This window comes from Setaria viridis, chromosome 3 (assembly GCF_005286985.2).
Source record: "Setaria viridis chromosome 3, Setaria_viridis_v4.0, whole genome shotgun sequence".
Taxonomy (NCBI): Eukaryota; Viridiplantae; Streptophyta; class Magnoliopsida; order Poales; family Poaceae; genus Setaria; species Setaria viridis.
In genome coordinates, this window is record NC_048265.2 from 16,487,855 (window position 1) to 16,510,535 (window position 22,681).

Genomic DNA, 22,681 nt, shown 5'->3' on the forward strand with positions numbered 1-22,681 from the left:
CGGTGGTGTACGGATGTCGTGAGGTTAGGTTCACCATGCATGGTTAAAGAACTTGAATCGATTCGTCTGTCTCTCACAGTTTGAGACTATTTGATCGCTATGCTACCCTGAGTAAGAAAGGAATCTGATGATGACATGGTCTTGATTATGTTTATATATACCCTTTGGTTGGTTCTATGTTTGCTTAGAGTAAGTTGCTAACTTAGACCGGATAATGAACTTAGAATCTGAGCTAAAACTTTGAAAATAAGGATCTACATAGTGCTTTTGGCAAACAAAACCCTCGGCCAAAGAGCCTTGCATGTCTAGAAGTGGTGGAGTAGTTTACTCCCGGTCGGTTAAGTCTTGTTGAGCTTAGTAGCTCAGCCTTGTTGTGGCTTCTTTTTCAGGTGAAGTCACTGCTCCTGAGTCTTCTTCTGTTGGCACTTGGCCGCCCCAACTCCCTCCGGGTTAGACGGTCGAGTGGGATCCCTCCTCGGACGGCGAGGAGAGGGATTACTGACGTCCTGGCTGGCCTCACCAGGGATGTCCGACACCGATGAAGTAGCTTACGCTGTTTTACCTTCTATTGTTTTCCTTTGAACCTTGTAAAACTCTGATTTTGTTTTGTTGTTGAACTAAAATGGTCATGTTATTTAGCTCGGTGGACTTGTTGTATTCTCTAGAACCACTCACCTTCGTGTGGGTTTTGCTAAACTCGGTCCTGTCAAAGTGGTTAAATCGGAGGAAATCCGACGGCATCTCGAGTTAGCACGATTAAGGTCGAGTGTCGCATGTTAGGCGACTTATCCGTGCCTTAATTAGGCTAATCCGAGGTGGATCTGCCACACTGATTTTAGATGGGAATCGCTCTTCCCCGCCACGCTCGGTGGGAGCGTGTTGATGGCAGTGGCCTCCGTGACACAGCCCGTCGAGCACTATCTCGCTCGTGCCGCCCCAGAGCTCGTCAATGGAGGCGACCCGGCCACGACCGTCGAGAAAATAATTGGAGGTGAGGCCGTTCCTATGATAGTGCTTGGTGGTTGGCGTCAGCGGGCGGAGTAAATAAAGCTTCAGTATGTATTAGATTGAACTGGAAACCTGGAGCAGATACACAAAGGAGCATGAACTTATTTCTATTGATGCAAGGTAGAATGGGATCTTGCCTTAAAGGTCAGAGGGGTCCATCCCTTCTTGCTTTTCCTAAAAGCTGCTACTAATACAAATAGTAAACAAGCTAATCATCATATTAAGTAAGCATATTTGTGCAAATCTAGCAGAGTTACTGATAATCTGCTCTTGATAAGCTCGGTACTCTCGGGTAGTTGCCTGAATTATAATCAACCATTGAGAGCCTTAGACAAAGGAAAACAATATGAATTAAAGATAATATGAAACAACATAACTGGCACAAACCTGCTTAAGCACAACAACCAAGCCAGTAATGGTACAGTCATGAGGCCTGCCTTGCAGACTTGGAAACACAGCAGCGTTGATCTTGTCCTTAAAATCATCATAACCTGCATAGTGATATACCTTAGTCCTTCCTTTTTCTTATGTACTACAACCACAAAGATTAAACCATCTGCACGGCTAGCAAGGAAAATAAGCAACAAAGGACACATTCATGCTTGTATGCTACCTCTAAATAAAAACAGTAAGGAGATAAAAGTAAAATCCAGATCCATGTACCTGGTAACCATGAGAAAGATGTCCACTGTGAGGAAGATCCAAAGCCATGATCCTTTCATGTGGCTTCAATAGGGCAGTGTATACATGGAAGTTGGCAGGTGAACCCGATAGAGGTTGCACATTCACTGCAGAGGCAAACATTGGTTATTATGAGATGACCAAGCGGAAGCCTCCAAAGCACGTTTTTGACCCAAGGATTCAGCCATATCAATATATCTGCAACCAAGAGAAACCAGAACAACAACCAATGCAGGTTGTCCTGGATTCACGTAGACAACAATTCGATTTCTCTTGCAAGCATGCGTGTTTCCACTGAAACAATCCCAACAATGACAACTGATAGAACAGGGCCTTACTCATTCCTACCGTAGTATCTTGCATCGGTGTACCCCTTGCTGTACTTGTTGGTCATGAAAGAACCCACCGCTTGCATCACTGACACAGACGTGAAATTCTCCAACGGGATGAGCTCCAACCTCTGCATAAAACATTTTGACACAGACACAATTCAATGAGAACAAAGAATATAATATAATCCAACATTGCAACAATTGCATATGACTGAAGAAGTAGGTCTAGAAAACATGACTGAAGGAAATAGACACCACGGCTAATAACCCTCACTGGGATAGCAGCTTCACCCATGGCGTTGCAGGCTGCTGTTGCTCCGGCTCCTTCCTCCTCTTCGAACTCTCAACCACTGCAGCAACTGGCTTATTTGCTCCTTGATTTGCACCAAAGTGTCAAACCCCATGAGCTCGATTCCAAACCCATCGCACCAAACCCTAGCACCCGAAACGCTCGCAAAGACTGCACCTTTCTACGTTGCTACCCCCACCGCGTCCTCCGCCAAACCGGCGCTGCTCGTCGGGGCCGCAGCCGTAGAATCCTCCTCGGCCCTCCCGGGCGCGGACGCCGTCGGCGACGCCGGGGCCTCCGCCTGGTTAGGGTCACGGTTCAGATCGGTTAGCCGGTAGGTCAAATCGGGAGGCGGCGACGCGGGATTCTTCGATCCGCGGTGGGCCGGTGCTCTCACCTTGGGCCTCTTCGGGGGAGGCACGGATGAAAAGGACGGCGATGGGGACGGGCGCTTCCTGGCGGCCGCGGCGGTGGAGCTCCAGCAAGTCTCCACCGTGGTGTGCGCCGGAGGTGAGAGTTTCCTCTACTGCGGCGTGCCGGCGTGAGAGGCGTAGCCCCGCATGAGGAGGGAGAGCGGCAGGCCTGATGTGGAGGATGGCGAGCTACTCCATGGACGGAGCGGAGAGGTGAATGTGGAGAGGATGGAGGACAGAGGTGCGAGTGGCGTACATCGGGAGGAGGAGGACCCGCGTTAGGGTTTCGGTGGAGAAGGGGAGGCGGCAGGGGTGGAGCTGCGGGGTGGTGGGGAAGGAGGCAGGAGCCGATGGATCACAGAGGAGGAAGCGGACGGCGGAGGGTAGGAGGAGGGATCGGAGGGCTCGTGATCGATTTTCAGCGGACAAAACCACGTAGGAGCGAACGGTGGAGGAGAGATCCACGGAGCGGACGACGCAAATCATCAGGAGCAAGGGCCACAGAGGGGAGCGGAAGGAGATGTATGAAAAAAAAAGTCCCCTTTTCACTTTTTTAAGTAGTAGAGATAAGCTAAATTTAAACTGTTCCAAACGGGACTAAAGGCATCTTTGTCTACAGAATTGGGACTTTCGAGACTTTTACTTTGACAAATATCGATCCTAACTTCTTACGTTATTTTTTGGTTCAAGAAGTGGAATATTTAGATCCGCTACCACTTTAAACCCTTAATTAACTGAATTATAAATAACATGATTATTTTCCCAAAATTTATATTATGATTTTCGCGAAAGGTCACTAACTTTTTTGTTTTTTTACCCTTTTTGCAAAAGATTCTCACAAATACGTCCCTGGCGGAACCATTTCAAAATCTGGACCCTTAGCTTGGCGCCATCCACGCTGGCGCAAGCTTAGATGTCTTGGCGCCAGTCATCCTGGCGCCAAGGTCCATGCGCAGCTGCTGACGCGGATGCCGACGTGGCGGGGGCTTGGCGCCAGCCATCCTGGCGCCAAGCTTGACGTCGTGGATCTTGACGCCAAGCTTGGCACCGAGCAGTTACCCTATACCGGCGGTGTTTTGAATGAAATAAGTATAATTATTCCGAGAAACATGCAACAAATCACATTGTGGTTCAGTTGGCTAGGACATGTGCTTCTTATCCCAAAGACCTGTGTTGAATCTTTTTGGTCTTTGGGATAAGAAGCACATATCCTAGCCAACTGAACCACAATGTGGTTTGTCGCATGCTTCTTAGAATAATTATACTTATTTCATTCGAAACGCCGCCGATATAGGGTAACTGCTCGGTGCCAAGCTTGGCACCAAGATCCACGATGGCTGGCGCCAAGCCCCCGCTATGTCGATATCCGCGTTAGCAGCTGCGTATGGACCTTGGCGCCAGGATGGCTGGCGTCGAGACGTGTAAGCTTGGCGCCAGCGTGGATGGCACCAAGCTAAAGGTTCAGATTTTGAAATGGTTCCACCAGGAGCGTATTTGTGAGAATCTTTTCTAAAGGAAAAAAACAAAAAAGTCGGAAAAGGTCATAGATGGGAGTGAAGCCAGCCCAAAAAGGATCAGCTGAAACAACGACAAACAATGACTTAGTGAACGAATTTCTGATTTCCATCGAGTCAGCTGACCCACACAACAAGGCGGGCTCCGTCCCTATATGATGACACTACGATGGACCTTCTATTCCGGTAGATAATTAAGGGCCTGTTTGGCAGAGCTCCAGCTCTGAAAAAATAGCTTCAGGTCCATAGATCCAGCTAGCTCCACTATAGAGCTGGTCCATCGTGGATCTAAGATCTCAAAAAGCGTTTGGTACAGCTTCACTCTTGTCTTTGTCTCACTGGCAATTTGGACCCATGCATCAGAATAAAAAAAAGAAAACCTCGTCGCCGCGAGTGTGACCTTGCGCGCGCCACTGCCTTCCCTGCCAAGCGTCGCTGCGCCGGCGGACCCACCGTCCTCCTCCTCACCTTCGGCCACCACCACGGGCCGCGACACCCGCCGCGGCCACGATGACGCCTCCCGCATAAGATCTCCAGCGGGCGAGACGACGCTTCGGCGGCAGGGGCGGGCAAGGGCAAGCAGGGGCGGGTGGGGCTCCAGCGGGCAGAGCGAGCGAGGCGGGCGAGGTGAGCAGAGGCGAGTAGGGGCTGCGCTCCGGCGGCAGGGGTAGGCGGGGCTCCGGCTGGCAGAGCGAGCGGGGCGGGCAGGGGGTGTTGGAGGTATGCCCTAGAGGCAATCATAGAAATGATGATATTCCATTTGTATCCATGATTTGTATGTTGTGTTCATTGAATATCCATTGAAGGCTACTTGAATTGATTTGCAATTATGTGAATTGTATGTGAAACTCTTTACTTGTATGGTTATTCTAAAGTTGTCCCTAGTCGGAGTTCATGTGAGGACACACATGAATATTAGACTAGCACATGTATTAGTTGATGACTATGTTTCACAAGTCATGGACATGGAGATGTTGAACTAATAATGTGGACACATGTGGAGACATGTGCTAGGACTGACCCAACACGAGAAGTAGTTCTTTCTTTAAACAACATATACGCTTTGTCCTTAGACCTGAGACTGTCGCATGTAATCTAGATGTGGATCGACCTACTTAGGGGCTATCAAACGCTACGCCGTAACAGGGTAGTTATAAAGGTAGCTTTCGGGTTTGTCAAGAAGCATGCTATGAGACATGGTTAGTCAAGATGGGATTTGCCCCTCTCTGATTGAGAGTGATATCTCTGGGCCCCTCGAGTGATTGGATCCCAAAATGCATGGCCATGCTACGTACGGTTAAGAGTTAACCTACAAAGGGATTCCGAATCACAGGATCGAGAAAGAGCGGTCGGCTTGAAGCTAGACCAAATATCGTGAGGCAAAGGGAATAGCATGTATATTATGTTGTGATGGTTCGTCTGATATGATCTTCGTGTGCGTATAGGAGTTGGCACGTCTTGCTAGAGGCCGCTACCGACTATTGGGCCGAGTAGGAGTACTCGGGCCATGTCTATACGTATCCGAACCCATAGGGTCACACACTTAAGGGGCTGGAAGCCCAATTCGGATCTGATCCGAGTTGGATTAGGTTTAGGAGTACTAATGGGCCTCGGATCCAGAGGCCCATCAGGAACCTCTATAAATAGAGGGGTGGGGCGCCCTAGGGTTTACACCTTTTTGGCGAAACACACCTGCCGCGCCTCCCACGCCCTCGCCTGATGCAACTCGCGGATCTAGCAGTCCGGCTTGCGACGCTTCCTCCCTGCACGTGTGGATACCTTGGAGGTGTTGCGCCTGCAGCACTTGGACGAGCCACCGACGAGCCGCCGACGAGCCACGACGAGCCGACGACGAGCCGCGGCACCGGAGGCGATCTTGCTGCACGTGGACGATCTGCTGAGGAGCTGCTGGACGTGATCGACTACGTACGACTACGTTGATCGACTACGTACGACTACGTGATCGTCTTCACTGCATCGACGCATATCTACATCTTCCGCACCAGTAGTGCGTCGAGTGGTAATCCCGTGATCCTTATACGGCAGTTATTCCTGGTTTTACGCGGTAGAAATTTTGATTTGCGCTAGAGTAGCCTACCTCGTATCCCAACAGGGGGAGCAGAGGCGAGCAGGGACGGCGCTCCGGTGGCAGGGGCAGGCGGGGCTCCGGCGGGCGAAGCGAGCGGGGCGGGCGGGGCGAGCAGGGGCGGAGCTCCGGCGGCAGGGGCAAGCAAGGGCGGGCGACGCTCTGGCGTGCAGGGGCAAACGACGGCGTAGCAAAGGAAGAGGAAGGACGGCAGCGTTTTGCATGGAGAAGAAGAAAAAGAAATAGAACGAACCGGTCATTTTCCACTAATGAGTGGCAGTGGTGGATAATTTTCTTCAACTCCACCAAATTTGATTTCGTGGAGCACCCCCTGAGGAGCTCCACCAAATCCATGGATCTGGGGGTAGATCCACCATTTTCGTGAAGCAGATCTGCGGTGGAGTTGCTGGAGCTAAAACCATTTAGCTGGAAAAATTAGGAGCGGAGCTGTTTTTGAAGATCTGAAGCTACGTGGAGATCTGACAAACAGACCCTAAATCCATAAAACTAAACACCTTATTTATTTGTCTAGTCGTCCTCACGAAGCATCTCAAATTTTCGAGACGAACTTCTCAATTCATCTTCTGATTAACGGGAGTGTAATAACGTGTAAAAAATTAGGAGGAGGCGTGTAATAGTTGCATATTATCGATAACCTCAAATTAAGATAGGCATTTGCTGAAAACAAATTTGAGAGCACCTGAGTAGTATCCAGTAGGCTCAGGTTCGACTTCTCGTAGCATTAAACAGGTGAAAAATAAAAATTATATAAAAAAATAAGTACTTAGTAAAAAACAAATTTAGGTCGAACATATTAGCAAACGACATAATGTGTAGTCACCTTAGAGAAAAAAATCCTAGCGTGCGCTGTGTTGCCTTATCTATTTTTCGGGCTAGGCTGGACTCCGTCTGGGAAAAAAAAATTCAGTTCATTTCGGACTGAGAATTCGTACCCATGACCGTCCCATAGGTATTGTCGGGCTGATTTTTTTGACCGAGCTCGAGCTACCCACTCTTTTTTAGTTGAAAATAAATCAAATAAATTATCTGGGTGGGTTTGGACCAACCTGAATTTTTTCCAGCTTGATTTTCACTTACCATGCCTATAGTCCCATAATCATCGTGGGCGGGTCAAATCGCAGCGAGATCGGGTCGAGCCCGCGGGCCGGGCAAAAGAATTCTCAATATACCTTATCGTACCCCCTCATTTTTCATTTCAAGTGGAATTCATATTTATATTTGCGTTCCACGCAAAATCCACAACGATGCAAAAATTGTAAAATTTGAAGATAAGAAATATCGAATTCGCAGAAACATCGAGGGTCGAGGTGTACTTTTTCACGAGAGAAAGGGGCAAAAATACAATAACACCCATGAGGCCAGTGGGCCATGGATCATGATCTCTCGCCCCCTCCAATCTCTCTTCTCATTGGCTGGTTTCCCTCACCCACGGATCGCCGAGTCCCATCGGACGGCTCACATAAACTGAGCCCGTACCTCCAGCGGTCCAGATCGCAGCACCGCCCTCCTCCACAAACACCGAAAACACAAACAACGCACACAACACAAGCACACACGGCGCAAGCAAAAACCGAAGAAATCGAAACGCGAAAAAGGGTGACGCCAGGAGAGAGAGGGAGACAGAGAGGAGAGAGAAAGAGAGGGAGGAAGAGGGGAGAGCGCGCGCGCTTCGATCGGCGATGGATGTCGGAGCGAAGGTGCCGAAGAAGGGCGCGGCCGGGCGTCGCGGCGGCGGCGGCCCCAAGAAGAAGCCGGTCTCCCGCTCCGTGAAGGCCGGCCTCCAGTTCCCCGTCGGCCGTATCGGCCGCTACCTCAAGCAGGGCCGCTACTCTCAGCGCATCGGCACCGGCGCCCCCGTCTACCTCGCCGCCGTCCTCGAGTACCTCGCCGCCGAGGTCAGTGGGACCCCACCCATTCCCCCCTACCCGCCCCGTTGAAGACGCGGAATCCCTGATTCGTCTCGTTTCGTCCCTTCCTTTTTAGGTCCTCGAGCTCGCGGGGAACGCGGCGCGGGACAACAAGAAGAACCGGATCATCCCGCGGCACGTGCTGCTGGCGATCCGCAACGACGAGGAGCTCGGGAAGCTGCTGGCCGGCGTCACCATCGCGCACGGCGGGGTGCTGCCCAACATCAACCCCGTGCTCCTCCCCAAGAAGACCGCCTCTGCCGCCGCCAAGGAAGGCAAGGAGGGTAAGGAGAAGAAGTCGCCCAAGAAGGCCGCCACCAAGTCGCCCAAGAAGGCGGCCGCCGCGTAGGCCCCGAGCGGATGGTGGTGCCCTGTCTCTCGCTCTCTCCCTGTCCGCTCTGAACTGAAATGCTCCTTCCTAGCTGTCGTCGTCGTCATGATCTTTGCTGCTTGTCGTGGTTGTTTGTGTGTAACTGAGTGCCTTTCGCTCAATCAGCATGCACTGTGTAGGTTGACACTGGTCTAGGGTCCGATCTGAAAAACACTTGTTTAGGTTCGAAGGAGTGTGTGTGAACTCTGAAGGGCAGTGGAGGGGTGGGAACTGTGAATCATTAGGTGCTGTTTGTAATAAGATTGTGAAGATGTGTAAAATTATGGGCCTTCATTCTGTGCTTGATTGTCTGGATGTGGTTTTGGGACCATGATTATGTTTATCTGGTTCCGTTTGTGCTAATTGGTGACTGTTCTTATGTTTATGTGGTTGCGTCTGATTAATTGGTCATAGAAACTGTAGGGTGTTATTTTGTTTGCAGAGAGTGCTGTTTCTTACCAGCTCCTGTTAAAGTTTGAACTTATAAAGGTTATGGTTTGTTTTGTACCCTAAATAAGTAGGCTACGGTTTGGTTTCGTTGTATGTCAACGCAAGGTGATGGTTGCAAAATGCTGTCTGATGTTAACATCAATTGAATAGTGGCTGTCGACATTTCTGTTAGCTGATCAATGATACTAAGACCCAATTTAAGGGATGGCTGAAAAAGATTATGTGGGGTTATGGTCAAACGGATAGGGGTTTGCCTTCTATTGACATTTCTGCTAGTTGATCAATGATGAATTCAGATACATCGTGGGCTTTGTACACCCCTATTGCCGTTGATGGAATATGATATCCAACAAAGTTCATTCCAAATCTTGACTCTGAAATATGGTATCTGGGTATTATGCTTGTAGATCTTCCTGTTTTGAACTGTGATTCCTTTGGTAGATTATAGCAATGTATTTAAGAATTGTTACTTGATAATGTTCTGCAATTTGTTGCAGAGGCATATAAGAAGTGTGAAATTGAATTTATGTTTTGTTTTGTGCAACACGTGGTTTCTGCATTTTCCAGTATGTAAAAGTGGGCAGACTGAATTACTGCAATAAGATTAAGCATATCAACAAGCCATGTTTTTATGTCCAGTCCAGGAATATGGAATTTTAGGGTTTTCAGCTCAGTTTCATTTTTCTATTGGTAGTGTGTTGGCTTCCAAGTTCCAAATTTGTGTACTTCCATATATACTTGCATGATTAGTTAGCTTTCAAGATGGTATTCACTTACTTGATGGGGCAATGCTTGAATGCCATGTTTTTTTTGTTGTCATCTGAATTGTCGGTTATTGTGATTTTGTTTTGTATGCTATCTCTTCTTAATGTTTGCATTCGGTAACAATATTTTCCTCGAGTATTGTAATAGTTTGGTTGTCATTTAATTGCTGGAGTTGCATGTCCGAATTATAAATCCCGTGTTATGGTTTTTCTTTGACTAATTGATAATTGAATTTGGGCGCAGTGGATGGCATGACATGGTTATCTATATGCGTAACTTTTTTTTTAATTTCTGTAATTGATAGTTTTTACATTGCATTGAAAATGTTATCCTTCAGTTTGATGATCCTGGTTTGGTGTTTCTTACTAGATTTGAATTTTATATTTATATCATTTTCATTGATGATAGTTGGTCACTTGGTTGGATCTTTAGGATAAGAAAAAAAAAGAAGTTGGGTAAACTGCATTTAGAACAAGTGAAACACTGGAACCTGTTTCCCCTAGCTCACAATTATATGTTTCTATGGGAAACTCTTATCTTCCTTCGTTTGACAAAGCTCAGATTAACAGTAGAAAACCCAAAATAAGTGTAGTCAGACTGCATTTTGGTAAATCATGTTCTAACAGTGTAAGTTGTAACAGATTAAAATCCGAATGACTAATGCACATGACTAATGCACACATAAGAAACGTAGAAAGCCATTTAAACCCCTTTGATGCAATATTGTGGCAGTAAATATGCTACGTTTTGTTATACTATGTATTTATGTAGACATGTTGTTGATCATTATAGTTATGTCGAAATGCATTGCAATTTTAGTTTGTGATAGTTATGTTAATATATCATGAGTGGATAGTGCGTTGTTAACAGTTTGTGAATTGGAATTCTGGAATGATTTTTGTCAGCATTCACATCATTATATATAAGTGGTCGCTAATTTGATATTGCTTATCTTGCTGTTCTGCATTTGTGATTGGTCTTATTTAAGCCACTGATTCAGAATTCAGATGCATTATCTGGTCTGGGAGTTGCAAATGGAACTGTCATTTTCCTTAACCGCCACCTTTAATTCTGTACAATCTCCAATATCGTGCATTTGTATGGTTTGGTCCTGTTTGTTTGGGATTATAATCTACCTAGATTATATAAGTTGGATTATGGGTCATGGTAAAATATTATTTTAGAACCACAAATAATCTTAGCCTTGGGTAGCTTTGGTCCCCTAGTGGTCCCAGCTTATATAATCTTGGAGGGAAACAAACTTCCTCCAAACTTGGAGGGAAACAAGAAACAAAAAGGATCTGCTTTTAAGAGTTTTCTAAAAAGTTCTTCCCCAAAACTATGTTTTGGGACTCTTTCAAAAAGTTTTTCCTCCAAAAATATATCAACCTACAGGAGATCGCTAATAACTAGTCTTCAATATTTTAAAATATTTTAAAACAGGTCACGTCATCGTAATTGGCCTAGCTTGGTGCCTCCCTGCCCTCTTCTTGTCCCCGTCTCATTCTTTCTTTCCTCTTCTCGTCCCCGTCTCATTCTTTCTTCTTCCTCTGGTCGAAGAACTTGTTGATCCGCACATGCCTTCAATCCTGAAGGCCTCCCCCCACCTATGCTTGACCATGCCAGCGCACGCGCCTCCAATCCTTCCCCGCACCTGTGCTTGACCTCTTTCTTCTTCCTCCTCTAGCTGAAGAAGAACTCGTTGATCCGCACGCGCCTTCAATCCTCCCCCGCACCTGTGCTTGACCATGCCAGCGCACGCGCCTCCAATCCTTCCCCGCACCTATGCTTGACCATGCTGGTCCGCAGCTCTGCTTCGTGCTTTGCCTGCACTTGATTGGAGGAGCTTCAATGGTTGGATTGCCCGTACTTGATTGGAGGAGCTTCAATGGTTGGATGGAGATTCATCAAAATTCCCGTGAAAAGAGGTGAAAAGAGATGAGTAGAAGCTCGTGAAAAGAGATGAGCAGAAGCTCATCGAGGTTCACAGCTAGAGCTCGCGCAGCTCATAAAAAAGAAGCTCGTGCCGTAGTTGGAGGAGCTCGCCCGTGCCCGTGGCGGAGCACGTGAGCCCCTGGCCGCCCGCTCACCATCCCCGCTGGCCCTTCTCGCCCCCGCCGCCCTTGGCCACCTGTGAAGCTCGCCACATCTAGCCATGGCTGCACTGCTCGTGGAGCTCGCCCTAGGTTCATAGCCAGAGCTCGCGCAGCTCATAAAAAAGAAGTTTGTGCTGTAGTTGGAGGAGCTCGCCCGTGCCCGTGGCGGAGCACGTGAGCCCCTGGCCGCCCGCTCACCATCCCCGCCGACCCTTCTCGCCCCCGCCGCCCTTGGCCACCCGTGGAGCTCGCCACATCTGGCCATGGCTGCGCTGCTCGTGGAGCTCGCCCTATCCTGCCTTCAACTCGCGCTGCGCTGGCCTCTCCTTGTGTCGCATGAGGGACGGAGCAAATCGGCTCGTAACGGGGGACCGAGGGGATGCCCCGTTCGCTCATTCCGGTGGTACAGAGTCATTCTCGCGGGAAGGGGGCGATTGGGGGAGGAAAGACGTCGCGCAAATATGCGCGGTGTCAGGTTCTGTTTTGGCGTCGCAAATAAATTGGGAAAGTTTTAGGGATCCGTTGGAGTCTTTTTTTTCTTTTTTTTTCTCCCTGAATAAGGTATTAGAGGTAGGATACAGATTCCTTTGGAATTGCTCTTATAAAGTCATGTACTAGTTGCTTGAAAAACGCATGACGGTGGCTGCGCGCCTTGCTTCGCCATTGCCGTGATGTGATTTGCTCTTAATTGTTAGACCGGCGAGGTTAATTGGCTGTTTGCTCCATTTACTAACCACTTCTGTGACCACGGGATGTATGTTTATGCACCATTTTTGCAGTTATTACTTGAATATGACATGGAACAGAGGAAATAAAATGTACTTAGCTTGGAGTATGGTTATAATTTCAGTATCTCTTGGTAGCGGTACTGTCCAATTAGTTTACGGGGGAATGAGCTTGTGTGAACGGTAGGGAGTATTTTTCTAGTGAAGGAAGCATTTCCTGGTGCCTCGGCCACCATCGCCACCCATTGAGGGCAGGAGCATCGAACATGCCAAACCGATCAAGACTGTACTCTGCATTTCAATCTCGCTTTGGCCAATTTACAAATGGAAATGTACCGTACCTGCGTACCAGACCAGCGGCAGCACGTAATGCACGGACGACACTCGGAGCTGCTTCACGATTCAACGGTGAAATTCTGCTTCACGGATGTAGGAGCAGCCGTTGTTTCGAGAGGGGTAAAAAGAAAGAAAAGAAAGAGAATATAGCCGTTGACCGCTTAAATAAAACTTTCCTTGTAGAAAACGATTAGTGCGGCAACATATGAAAATGTCACCCCCCCTATATATTGCTCACGCCGAATCGATCTCTCCCGCACGCCGAATCCAGCCTCTCCCTCTTGCTTACGCCCAACTTCTCGCCGCACTTCGATCGATCGAGGAATACGCAGACGTGGAAGTGCATCGGCGGCCGCGGCCTGCAGGCGAAGGCGATGCCCATCTTGCTCGCCGTTCTTTTCTGGTGCCTGGCGTTGCCTTGTAAGTTCACATGCATGTGATCTTTGTGTCTTTCGGTCAAAAATTTCGTTGAATTTTTGCTGAAAATACGTTGTTTTCTGAGATGAACAGATGTTTCAAAAGGTTATCCCGAGCTATTCATCGAGGCCGGAGATGCGACAAGCTACCCACCATCTAGTGTTACCAACACGACTTCAGATGCCATCGCGGTCAATGACACGCCATCAGTAGACGAGAGCAAGATCTTGCTGAAATTCCGCTTCGAGTTCAGTTGCAATACGGACGCCTGCTACTGCTGCGAGGACCAGCCAAAGATTCATCATTGTTTCCGCACGAGGGACCAATGCCTGAGCGCTTGCCCACCGTGCAGCCCGGTGTGCCCACCGGAGGCATTGCCTCGTATGGCGATTGAACGTGCAGTGATGAATGTTACCTTATAAAATTGGTGCTCTAGGATTCGTGCTGAATTGCTTGTTTGATCGCTGTGTTCGGGCCTGGCTCACGAGCATCTTCCCTCGCAGGAATTTTCCTGTCCCTTTTTGGATTCCTTATGGGTTCTGAATTTCTGCATGTTGGTGGTTTTCCAAAACGAAGTGTCTTATTGAAGTACTTTGGTTTTTAGTGGAAGTAGATGAAATTAGTGGTCCATGAACTGAGCATAGAATTAGGTTATTGTAGTGGAACTTACCCGTATGGATTCAACTCTCCGACTCATCACAAATATAATGCTTGCATGTATAACTAATTATTCTTTCAATGGTAGATAACATGCGTGTCAGCGATCTCGTATGTGGTGATTTCGTTAATCTCAAAATCTGAACAAGAGTCAATTCTTTAGAGAATTTTAACATACGGTTCTGTGTTTAAAAGGCTATGCTATGCATTGGTCCTATAAAAAAAATGGAACATGAATTTGGCATGCTACATTTAAATATAGGACAATATACACAAGTAGTATATCATCACATGTCTGATTTTCTTATCAACCAAGTCATGTGACATGATTCCATCCCTTTTTCTTTTGTAGTGAAAGTGCCCAAGAACATTGCCACACATTCTTCTCCATGGAGAACCTACAATAATCCGCTAAAATGCTCAAATATGAGTAAATCGTAAGGAACGTGATTTGAATCATTGCGTATGGATTCGTACCGTACATCTACACACTACACTAAGAGGTAGTTCCTAGTGTTGAAAATCATTTAAATCTTTCTTTTAAATATGCTTCTAGACAAAAGATATTTATTTATAACATAGGGCATAGTTGTATAAGCTATAAGTATATGACCTTGTCTATAAGAGTATAGTTTCTTCAGTGCATGAAACCAATTACATCACACACATCGCTAGAATCGGTATTTCATATCTGAAGTGGGCTAACCTTATCATATAAGAGCATAGTTGTTTCAATGCAAGAAACCAAGTAAAACACATTGCTAGAATCAATGTTCCATATTTGAAGTGGCACTTCTTTGCTTCTATCGTGATACACTAATCATCTTCTTGTCAAGGTCCTTCTTCACAAAGAAATATTAAAAAAATAGTACCTAATGATTTAGTTTCCACCATTTTTTAAAAAAGGCAGAGAAGTACAGTTAAATGCCATAAGGCTTCCCCCTCATATTAAAGATAATAGGTCATGCTCTTGACCGGCTCGTTGTTGGGATCCTTAGCCATCTAAAAATCTTAGTTTCGTGATGGAATGCTAAAGTATACAATAAGTGTCATCCTTATGTAAATATTCTTTTACTATCAAGTATTATAATGACATATATTTATCAATATAGTATAAATGCTAGAATGTTCGTGCACCCATATGTAAAATCATGCGTCTTGTATCGAAGGTACAACCACCTATGATACTGATATTAGGCAACGTGGAACGCTACGCTAGCGCAAATAAAAAATTAATCATGCTTGCACAAGATCATTTGCGAGTCGAGGATCATGGATCTTATACCTTCCCATCACGCAGCGCAACAGAAGACTTGAAGAAGCGCGAGTAGTCGATGTATAGTCGATGTCGAGGAGGTAGTCGTACAGCTTGACATAGTGCGCAAACGAGCAGTACCTCTACGAAAGTCCACATGTTCAGAGAGAAGAACGGCACGACAGAATGTGCTACACTCAACAATACGCTACATCGTAGAAACTCGCAGCAGTCACACAGGGCACGTCCAGGCGTGGTGGCGGGTGGCGGCCAAAACCTCACGGTGAAATTCTAATTAGAGTTAATTAGCTCTCTGGCCGCTGATTAGGATTTATAACCCATCTAATGGGCCATCCTCATGGGCTAGCTAGCGGGTCGAACCTGATGCTCACGGGCAAGTTTAACAGTCTCCCGCTTGCACTTAAGCCAATCATCTCCCGCTTGCACTTAGCCAATCAGGGCGGCTATTTGCTGCAGTGTCCTGGACTCAATCCAATTGATCCATTTTGTCTTTTTAGTTCTCTCTCCTTAAGTGTGTGACTCCATAGGTTCATGCAACCAACAGTCATGAACTAGAAACTGTTTCTAGTCAATAGTCAGCATTGGCCTCTAGCAAAGCGTACTAACTCCCGATGGTCCACAAAGATCATATCTTGCATAACTTTGATATGCGCCAATAGTATGTCCTTCCACCACACGAAACCTAGCTAAGTACAAGGCAAGTGAAGTGCTACTCTTGTCAACTTAGCTATATCTGCTCCATGTAGAACTTATTTTACCGACTAACCTTTAGTCATGGTATGGCCATGCATTTTCAGTTCCTACACATCGAGAGGGTCAAGAGGTATCGCTCCCTAATGCAGGAGGGGCAGATTTCATCTTGACTCGACGGACCCTGCGATTTGTTTCAGAACAGACGCGAAAGCTACCTTTATAACAATCCAGTTATAGGGTAGCGTTTGGCACCCCAAAATATGCTCTTCCGCAATCCGGGACTCTACGCCGATCTCAGGTCTAAGGACTTTAGTATACGTGTCATTACAAGACTCACCGATAGCACAAATATATTCGCAGTGTCTCACAGCGGGTCTATCCAACAATATGTTCATAACACATGTTCACATCATCAGTACGATATCCTATATCGCTATGATCTGTGAAACCTGATCATCTCTTGACATACGTGACCCATGGGCAACGGGAGGTACGAGCTCAGGGCTGTCACGATTCACGTCGCAGAAGACAACACCTCTTGCAAAGGTCGACCCAGCACAGGTAGCCGCCGTAAGGGACGACGACCTTATGACTTTGTGAGCTTCCCACTAGCCGCGGATGTCACGGAACGTGGCCTTGCCGTCACGGACGCTCGCGTGCTTCACTTCCCACTCCGCCAGCGGAGCCTGAAGAGCTAGCGCTCCCCTTCGAGAGAGGCGCGTCCACGTCGCCGCTGTCGAGCTTGCTCAGATTAAGACGGAGCTCCGCCACAACGAATCCTCCTGAATCGTCCTCACCGGTGAGCAAGAGGCCGATGCCGCTTTCGTTCATCATGGACGTGTTTGGTTGCCTGGAGGAGTCTAGCTCGCACCAGCCAGCCTGGCTTCCTAGAGCCAGACCCATTGCATGTAAGAGAATGGTGTTTGGTTGCCTGCTCGTACGGGCCAGGCTCTCCCGAGAAGCCCTTTGGTTGCTCGGACGAGGACGAGTTGTATGAGATGAAAATATATAAATAATCACGTAATGGCATTTATTACGGAAAAACTATTATCTTAAAGCTTTTAATTTATCTTATTACTCCTTAATATTAATCAAAATATTTAATATCATTTAATATGTGCTAATAATGTATTAATAACATCGTTAGATGGCTAATTACCTGCACCACGCGAGCCTGGCCCGGCATAAACGGCCGATTTCCTCGCACCGGTAGAGCCTGGCTGCGGAGGGAATCTCACACGCGCGGAGCTTGACCGAGCAGATACGCGGATCAAACAAACAACAAATCTTGCACCAGCAGAACTAGCTGATGGCTGATGCAGGCAACCAAACGCCCCATGCGTCGCTGGCGACTTCTCCTCCAGGAGCCCTCCGCCGCGGCCGCGATCTCCTTCTGGATCGAGTAGTGGCGCGGGAGCAGCGAGAGCCCGGTAGAGGAAGAAGTCGATCGCGTAGCACGTCAGGCCCTCGAAGTTGCCCTCCAGGCGGAAGATTGCGGCGTCCCCGTGGGCCGCCACGACGGTGTCGAAGCAGGAGAGCTCGCGCCCCTCCGGGCGGTGGTGCACGCAGAGGCGGGACGTGCCAGGCAGCGAGGAGAGGAGGAGGAGACGCGACGGGGTCACCGTTGCTGGCGCGGGCCATCGCGGACGCGGAGGTTATCCTGTTCCTGTCGTCGCGGTGGACGGAGACGTGGTACGGTCCCTGCGGAAGATCTGATGGTCCATGACCACCCAGCGAGGAATGGACGGCCCTCGGTCCGATCGGACTTCCATGGGAGCTGCGGCCAGCCCCCGAAATCCCGGATGCACGGAACGGCACGGCCGCCCGGCGCGGAGGAGTGATTTGTGGGCTTTGCCAAGATAGAATGATAGATGGCCCAATTTTGTGCGAACAACAAGCGAAGGTCAGTAGTCTACTTCCAACAATTTGCTAGTAGAAACAGAGAGTACTGCCATTCTGAAAGAGTCTGGCACTCCTGTCATTTTGCTGTATAGATAATATACAAAACAAAAACTGAGCATTGGATGCACTGCAATTAGAGCTGCTTTGGCAAATAATGGTTGCAAAAGGTGCTGGTCCCTGCTGGATACCACCAACCATTTTAGGCATGTGGTCGAGCTTCTTGTGCGTGCTGTCCGGGCCTGCATGGCTGCATGTGGTTGGTTAGCAATTTCATACTCTGGAGTTACCCATCAGCGCAGTTTTAGAATCCTGGTCATAGGGGCCTCAACACGCTTGAAATGCCATCAAGTTACCCTTTTTCCTGTAGTGCTTGCACCGTCCGGCTCCGCCCATCCGTTGGGCCACTTTCGCGTGCTGTAACTGCACCGAGAAGCCGCTGACGAGTGGGAGTTTCCGAAGGAAGGGGCTGCATGGAGGCTGCGTGACCCCACGGATGATGATGTTGGGAGGCTGAAACCTGAAAACACAGAAAGCACACCACCGGTCTGCTTTCCGTTTATCCCTTTCTTCCACGCAAAAACATTGTTACCACTTGTACCATCAAATCCACCACAAAGGGCGACTGCTAGGTACACACGCTGAATTGATGATCGTCGGTTCTTCGGAAAAGGAAACTTTTGGATTACACATCAAGTTTGAAAATACTTGTATGTTTGGTTCAGAAAAGACATTATCTTTCATAATACTTATGCTTTCTAACTTCAAACAAAACCATACACACCAAATGATTCATAAATAATGCGCGCCACAGATCCAGCGGCCAGCAATCGCGCTCGCCGCCCCTAGCTAATACTACCTCCGATTCATTATATTTAACGTTTCAGACGGTGATTTGCCTGCAAGTGGCCAACGGGAACGTCAAAGAATCGGATGTAGTATTCTACTAGGAGCATATATACCCTAGGCAATGCATCGTCGGGTACTATTTCTTGATTGAAAACTGGAATGGTCTCCCCTCACACTAAAAAAACTTGGCGTCGCCATTAGCGCAGAATACCATCCGGTGTCAGGCTTAAGCTCACCGGTCGGTGGCTAAGCGCCTCGGGTTAAGCATCGCAAAGCGCCGCAAGTAACCCAGACGGGCAGACCCAGCCCTGTCTTCCAATCCAAGTGACCTGACCCGACCCGACCCGACCTGACCCCATCATAACACACGCTCGCTCGCTCATGCGCCCGGCCCCGTCGAATCAAAACCACCACCGTGTGCTCGTTTTACCCCTCACGGAAAATTTCCCGTCTCCCCGTCTCGTCTCGCTTCGCCCCCAACCTCCCCTGCGCAGCCCCCAGATCCGGCACCGCCCGCTCCTCGATCCCCGCGCCCCACGCCCGTAGGTGAGCCCACCGATCCGCCCTCGCCCCGCCCCGCCGTCCGTCGCCGGCCGCCATTCCCTCGGGTCGCTCACCGGCGCGGCGTTCCTCGTTTGCCCTCTGCGTGCAGGTCGGGGGTTGCGTTGCGCCCCGGGCAGGAGGAGGAGCGCCATGGCGGCGCCGCCGGCGAGGGCCCGGGCCGACTACGACTACCTTATTAAGCTGCTCCTCATTGGGGATAGCGGTGGGTGCCACTAGATCTCTCCCTCTATATATCTCAGTAGATGGATGAATTTGTGCGTACGCGCGCTCGCGTTCGTGGGATCGGGGGTTGGGTTTGGCTTACACGCCATGTGGATCTCGCTCCTGCTGCCCGTGGCCGTTTTCGTGCGATTGATCCGTGTTCAGTTTGTAGTGGAGAGCGGAAGAGATGTTGCTTGCTGGTTCCTGCTTTCTGCCTAACTCACCGTTCCTTCATCTAGTAGCCGCTTTGCTGCATTAGTCTGAGATGCGAAATTGAGGGGCAGTGATGGGAAGGATGGATTGTGCCTTTCTGTGACTTTTTTTCTTTCTTGTATGAACTTCATTTGTGATATTGATGTGAGTTTTTCCTTCATTGACGAACATTCACCTGTGCAAATTGTTTGGTTCATGGAAGATGCACACTGGAAATAGTCCAATTTGTGGAAATGTGCTCCTAAAGTCTCTTGCGCTGCAGATTAAGTTGGTAGACTTGTTCAATGGTTGACGTTTTGAGTTGATACTTCCTGGTTAAGCAATTGTTTCTTTTACCCATTCTTGCATTGAGCGGACAGACTAGAAAATCTTACTTCAGAATATGTTCAATATAGGTGATTTATATAATAAAATATCATTTGTATGTGATGCTGTGTGCTGTTCTGTGTTCTTTGATAATTTACTTGTTAGCGCATACTATTTAACCATTATGTCTATGGAATTTGCTGTCAGTGAATACAGAGAGTTTCATGCTTTTGAGGGTGGATAACGTGTGAAAATGGCAGCCGCTGGATGTTAGTTGGAGCAGTGAAACTAATTTATCGGCACTAGAAAAAAATTACAAAACCTATTGCAGGACTTAAACCACAAAATATGCCTCAACAAAACTAGGTGCATTGTTGTGTTCTCTATCTGAGCCATTTTATCCATATTTCACTCTTTACCTGATTCAGCGTTACTGATGATCAACTAAGTGGTTCTTGCTACACAAGGATGATGGCTATCCATCCTGTAGTCTGTGTTCTATGCATTGGTTTAGAGCATTTCTAGTATTTGCTTGAGGTCCATTGGTTCCTGGGATAACCTTGGAATTACTCCGATTGCTGAGTCTTGCTCTAGTAGCTATGTTGTTATAACATGTATAGATCTGGACAGTTATCATACGAAGGTATGTTTTTGACTGAAAAGTTACTGTGCAGCTAGTGTCATGTCCTTTGGTTAAGTTTTCTGTTATCTCAATTGCCTGACAAACACTTTTCTTACTTGTTTCTAGGTGTCGGCAAGAGTTGCCTCCTATTGCGGTTCTCCGATGGTTCCTTCACTACAAGCTTTATTACCACAATTGGGTAAGTCTCTATGGTGACATGATTTTTTTTTCTTCGAAAAGCTTACGGACCTGAAGATTGTTCAAGTGTTCATCATCTCTTCCCGCAAAGATGGGATTGTGGCATTTGTTATGTACTTAAAATCTGATTTCAATGCTTGTTTTATGTAGTATTGATTTTAAGATAAGAACAATAGAGTTGGATGGCAAGCGCATCAAGCTACAGATTTGGGACACAGCAGGCCAAGAACGCTTCCGGACCATTACCACTGGTATAGTGTTTTATTTCATTTCTGATCATCTACTTCGTTGAAGTTATATGATAACATTTTGATCCAGCAAACATTATTTTATCTTAGCATACTACCGAGGAGCTATGGGCATCCTGCTGGTTTATGACGTCACTGATGAGTCTTCTTTTAACAGTACGCTCTTACCCAACACACTCTATTCCCTAATGCTTCCATTTTGAACAAATTTACCCATTTGTTGATAATTGTCTCACCTAACATACAGACATCCGAAACTGGATTCGGAACATTGAGCAACACGCCTCTGATAATGTCAACAAAATATTGGTTGGCAATAAGGCAGATATGGATGAGAGCAAAAGGGTAGAGATCCCTGAAGTCATCTTTTCCTTTTGATTGTTCTAGTATTCTATAAAATTTCACTGATTTCAGCCTGTATCATTTGTTTGAAATCACTGATTACATGCTTAACTTTACTGTAACTGTTACATCAGGCTGTACCTACTGCAAAAGGACAAGCGCTTGCTGATGAGTACGGGATCAAGTTCTTTGAAACTGTAAGTTTCTGCCTGAATCGAACCTTTTCAGTGACTGTTGTTTTGGTCTCACAGGGTATTGTGTTTTGCAGAGTGCCAAGACAAACCTTAACGTGGAGCAAGTGTTTTTCTCCATTGCGCGTGACATCAAGCAGAGGCTTGCCGAGACAGATTCCAAGCCTGAGGTACAGATAATTGCATCTGGTTATGTTTGAAATTTCATCTCAACCAATGATCTGAGCAATCTATCCTTGCACTGTAGGACAAGGCAATCAAGATTAACAAGCCGGACGCCACCGAGACACCAGTTGGCCAGAAATCTGCTTGCTGCGGCTCATAAGCGAAGCACAATGTCTGTGGTCGTTGGTTATTTGACTTTATTTATTTCCCGCTTGGCTGTTATAGGAAGAATTTGAAGAAGCCACTTTGATATACTGATGTGGTTGTACTTGTGTTTGCTTCCCCTCTTTGAAGCAACCACCTCTTGCTGTTGACGTAGCTATTGCTATTGCCGGGAGCTATTGCACTCTGGATTTCGGTCCATTGAAAAACCTCCCCCCTCCCTACAGTGTGTAATGAATGAAATCCATGTCGTTGGGTTTGCATTTTATCGATCAATGCATGGAATAAGGTGTTGCTCTGCGTGCATTGTTGCGTTGTATTTTTCCTTGCAATTTATTTTCTTGGGAAAGCACCTTTGATGTACTTTTGTTGCTGTCAGGTGTATTCCCTCTTAAAAAGCACGGGGTTTGACCTATCGTGGTCACATACTTTGTCCTTTAATGTCTTAAGTTGTTCATATGGCTATATGAAATTGACATCATATCAAGTGTTCTTTAAAAACTGATCTCATGGAATGTTGTCGAATAGAATGTAGTTACCAAATTTATATAGTATAGTTAACAAATTCTTAGATTAAGCGTTGGTCAAAGGTTCTTGGATTGTGTACCAGCCTTAGGCTAGTTTCAGTGCAGTTACCAAGATTTGACACTGCTTGATGAGTGTAACCCCACATTTGATGAAACTC

At 47.2% G+C, this 22,681-nt stretch overlaps 2 protein-coding genes across 2 annotated transcripts; both read left to right on the plus strand.

The window, feature by feature from the left end:
- Nucleotides 1-7,897: 7,897 nt before the first annotated feature.
- On the plus strand, nucleotides 7,898-8,918 carry LOC117849819 (probable histone H2A.4). The gene is made up of 2 exons (XM_034731510.2): nucleotides 7,898-8,239; nucleotides 8,328-8,918. Exons 1-2 carry the CDS (start codon nucleotides 8,024-8,026, stop codon nucleotides 8,598-8,600), a joined length of 489 nt encoding a protein of 162 aa, XP_034587401.1. The 5' UTR covers nucleotides 7,898-8,023; the 3' UTR covers nucleotides 8,601-8,918.
- Nucleotides 8,919-19,172: 10,254 nt separating this feature from the next.
- Nucleotides 19,173-22,302, plus strand: LOC117849982 (ras-related protein RABE1c). Its single transcript, XM_034731745.2, has 9 exons — nucleotides 19,173-19,330; nucleotides 19,437-19,550; nucleotides 20,817-20,889; nucleotides 21,039-21,139; nucleotides 21,227-21,292; nucleotides 21,384-21,481; nucleotides 21,613-21,675; nucleotides 21,747-21,839; nucleotides 21,917-22,302. Exons 2-9 carry the CDS (start codon nucleotides 19,478-19,480, stop codon nucleotides 21,992-21,994), a joined length of 645 nt encoding a protein of 214 aa, XP_034587636.1. The 5' UTR covers nucleotides 19,173-19,330; nucleotides 19,437-19,477; the 3' UTR covers nucleotides 21,995-22,302.
- Nucleotides 22,303-22,681: the final 379 nt, after the last annotated feature.

Bases quoted from the DNA above. Each gene is read 5' to 3' on its own strand.
- LOC117849819 (XM_034731510.2), top strand. From the start codon at position 8,024: ATGGATGTCGGAGCGAAGGTGCCGAAGAAGGGCGCGGCCGGGCGTCGC. The intron at 8,240-8,327 runs GTCAGTGGGACC...CTTCCTTTTTAG, and splicing joins TCGAGTACCTCGCCGCCGAG to GTCCTCGAGCTCGCGGGGAA.
- LOC117849982 (XM_034731745.2), top strand. From the start codon at position 19,478: ATGGCGGCGCCGCCGGCGAGGGCCCGGGCCGACTACGACTACCTTATT. The intron at 21,140-21,226 runs GTATAGTGTTTT...ATTTTATCTTAG, and splicing joins CTTCCGGACCATTACCACTG to CATACTACCGAGGAGCTATG. The intron at 21,840-21,916 runs GTACAGATAATT...CTTGCACTGTAG, and splicing joins AGACAGATTCCAAGCCTGAG to GACAAGGCAATCAAGATTAA.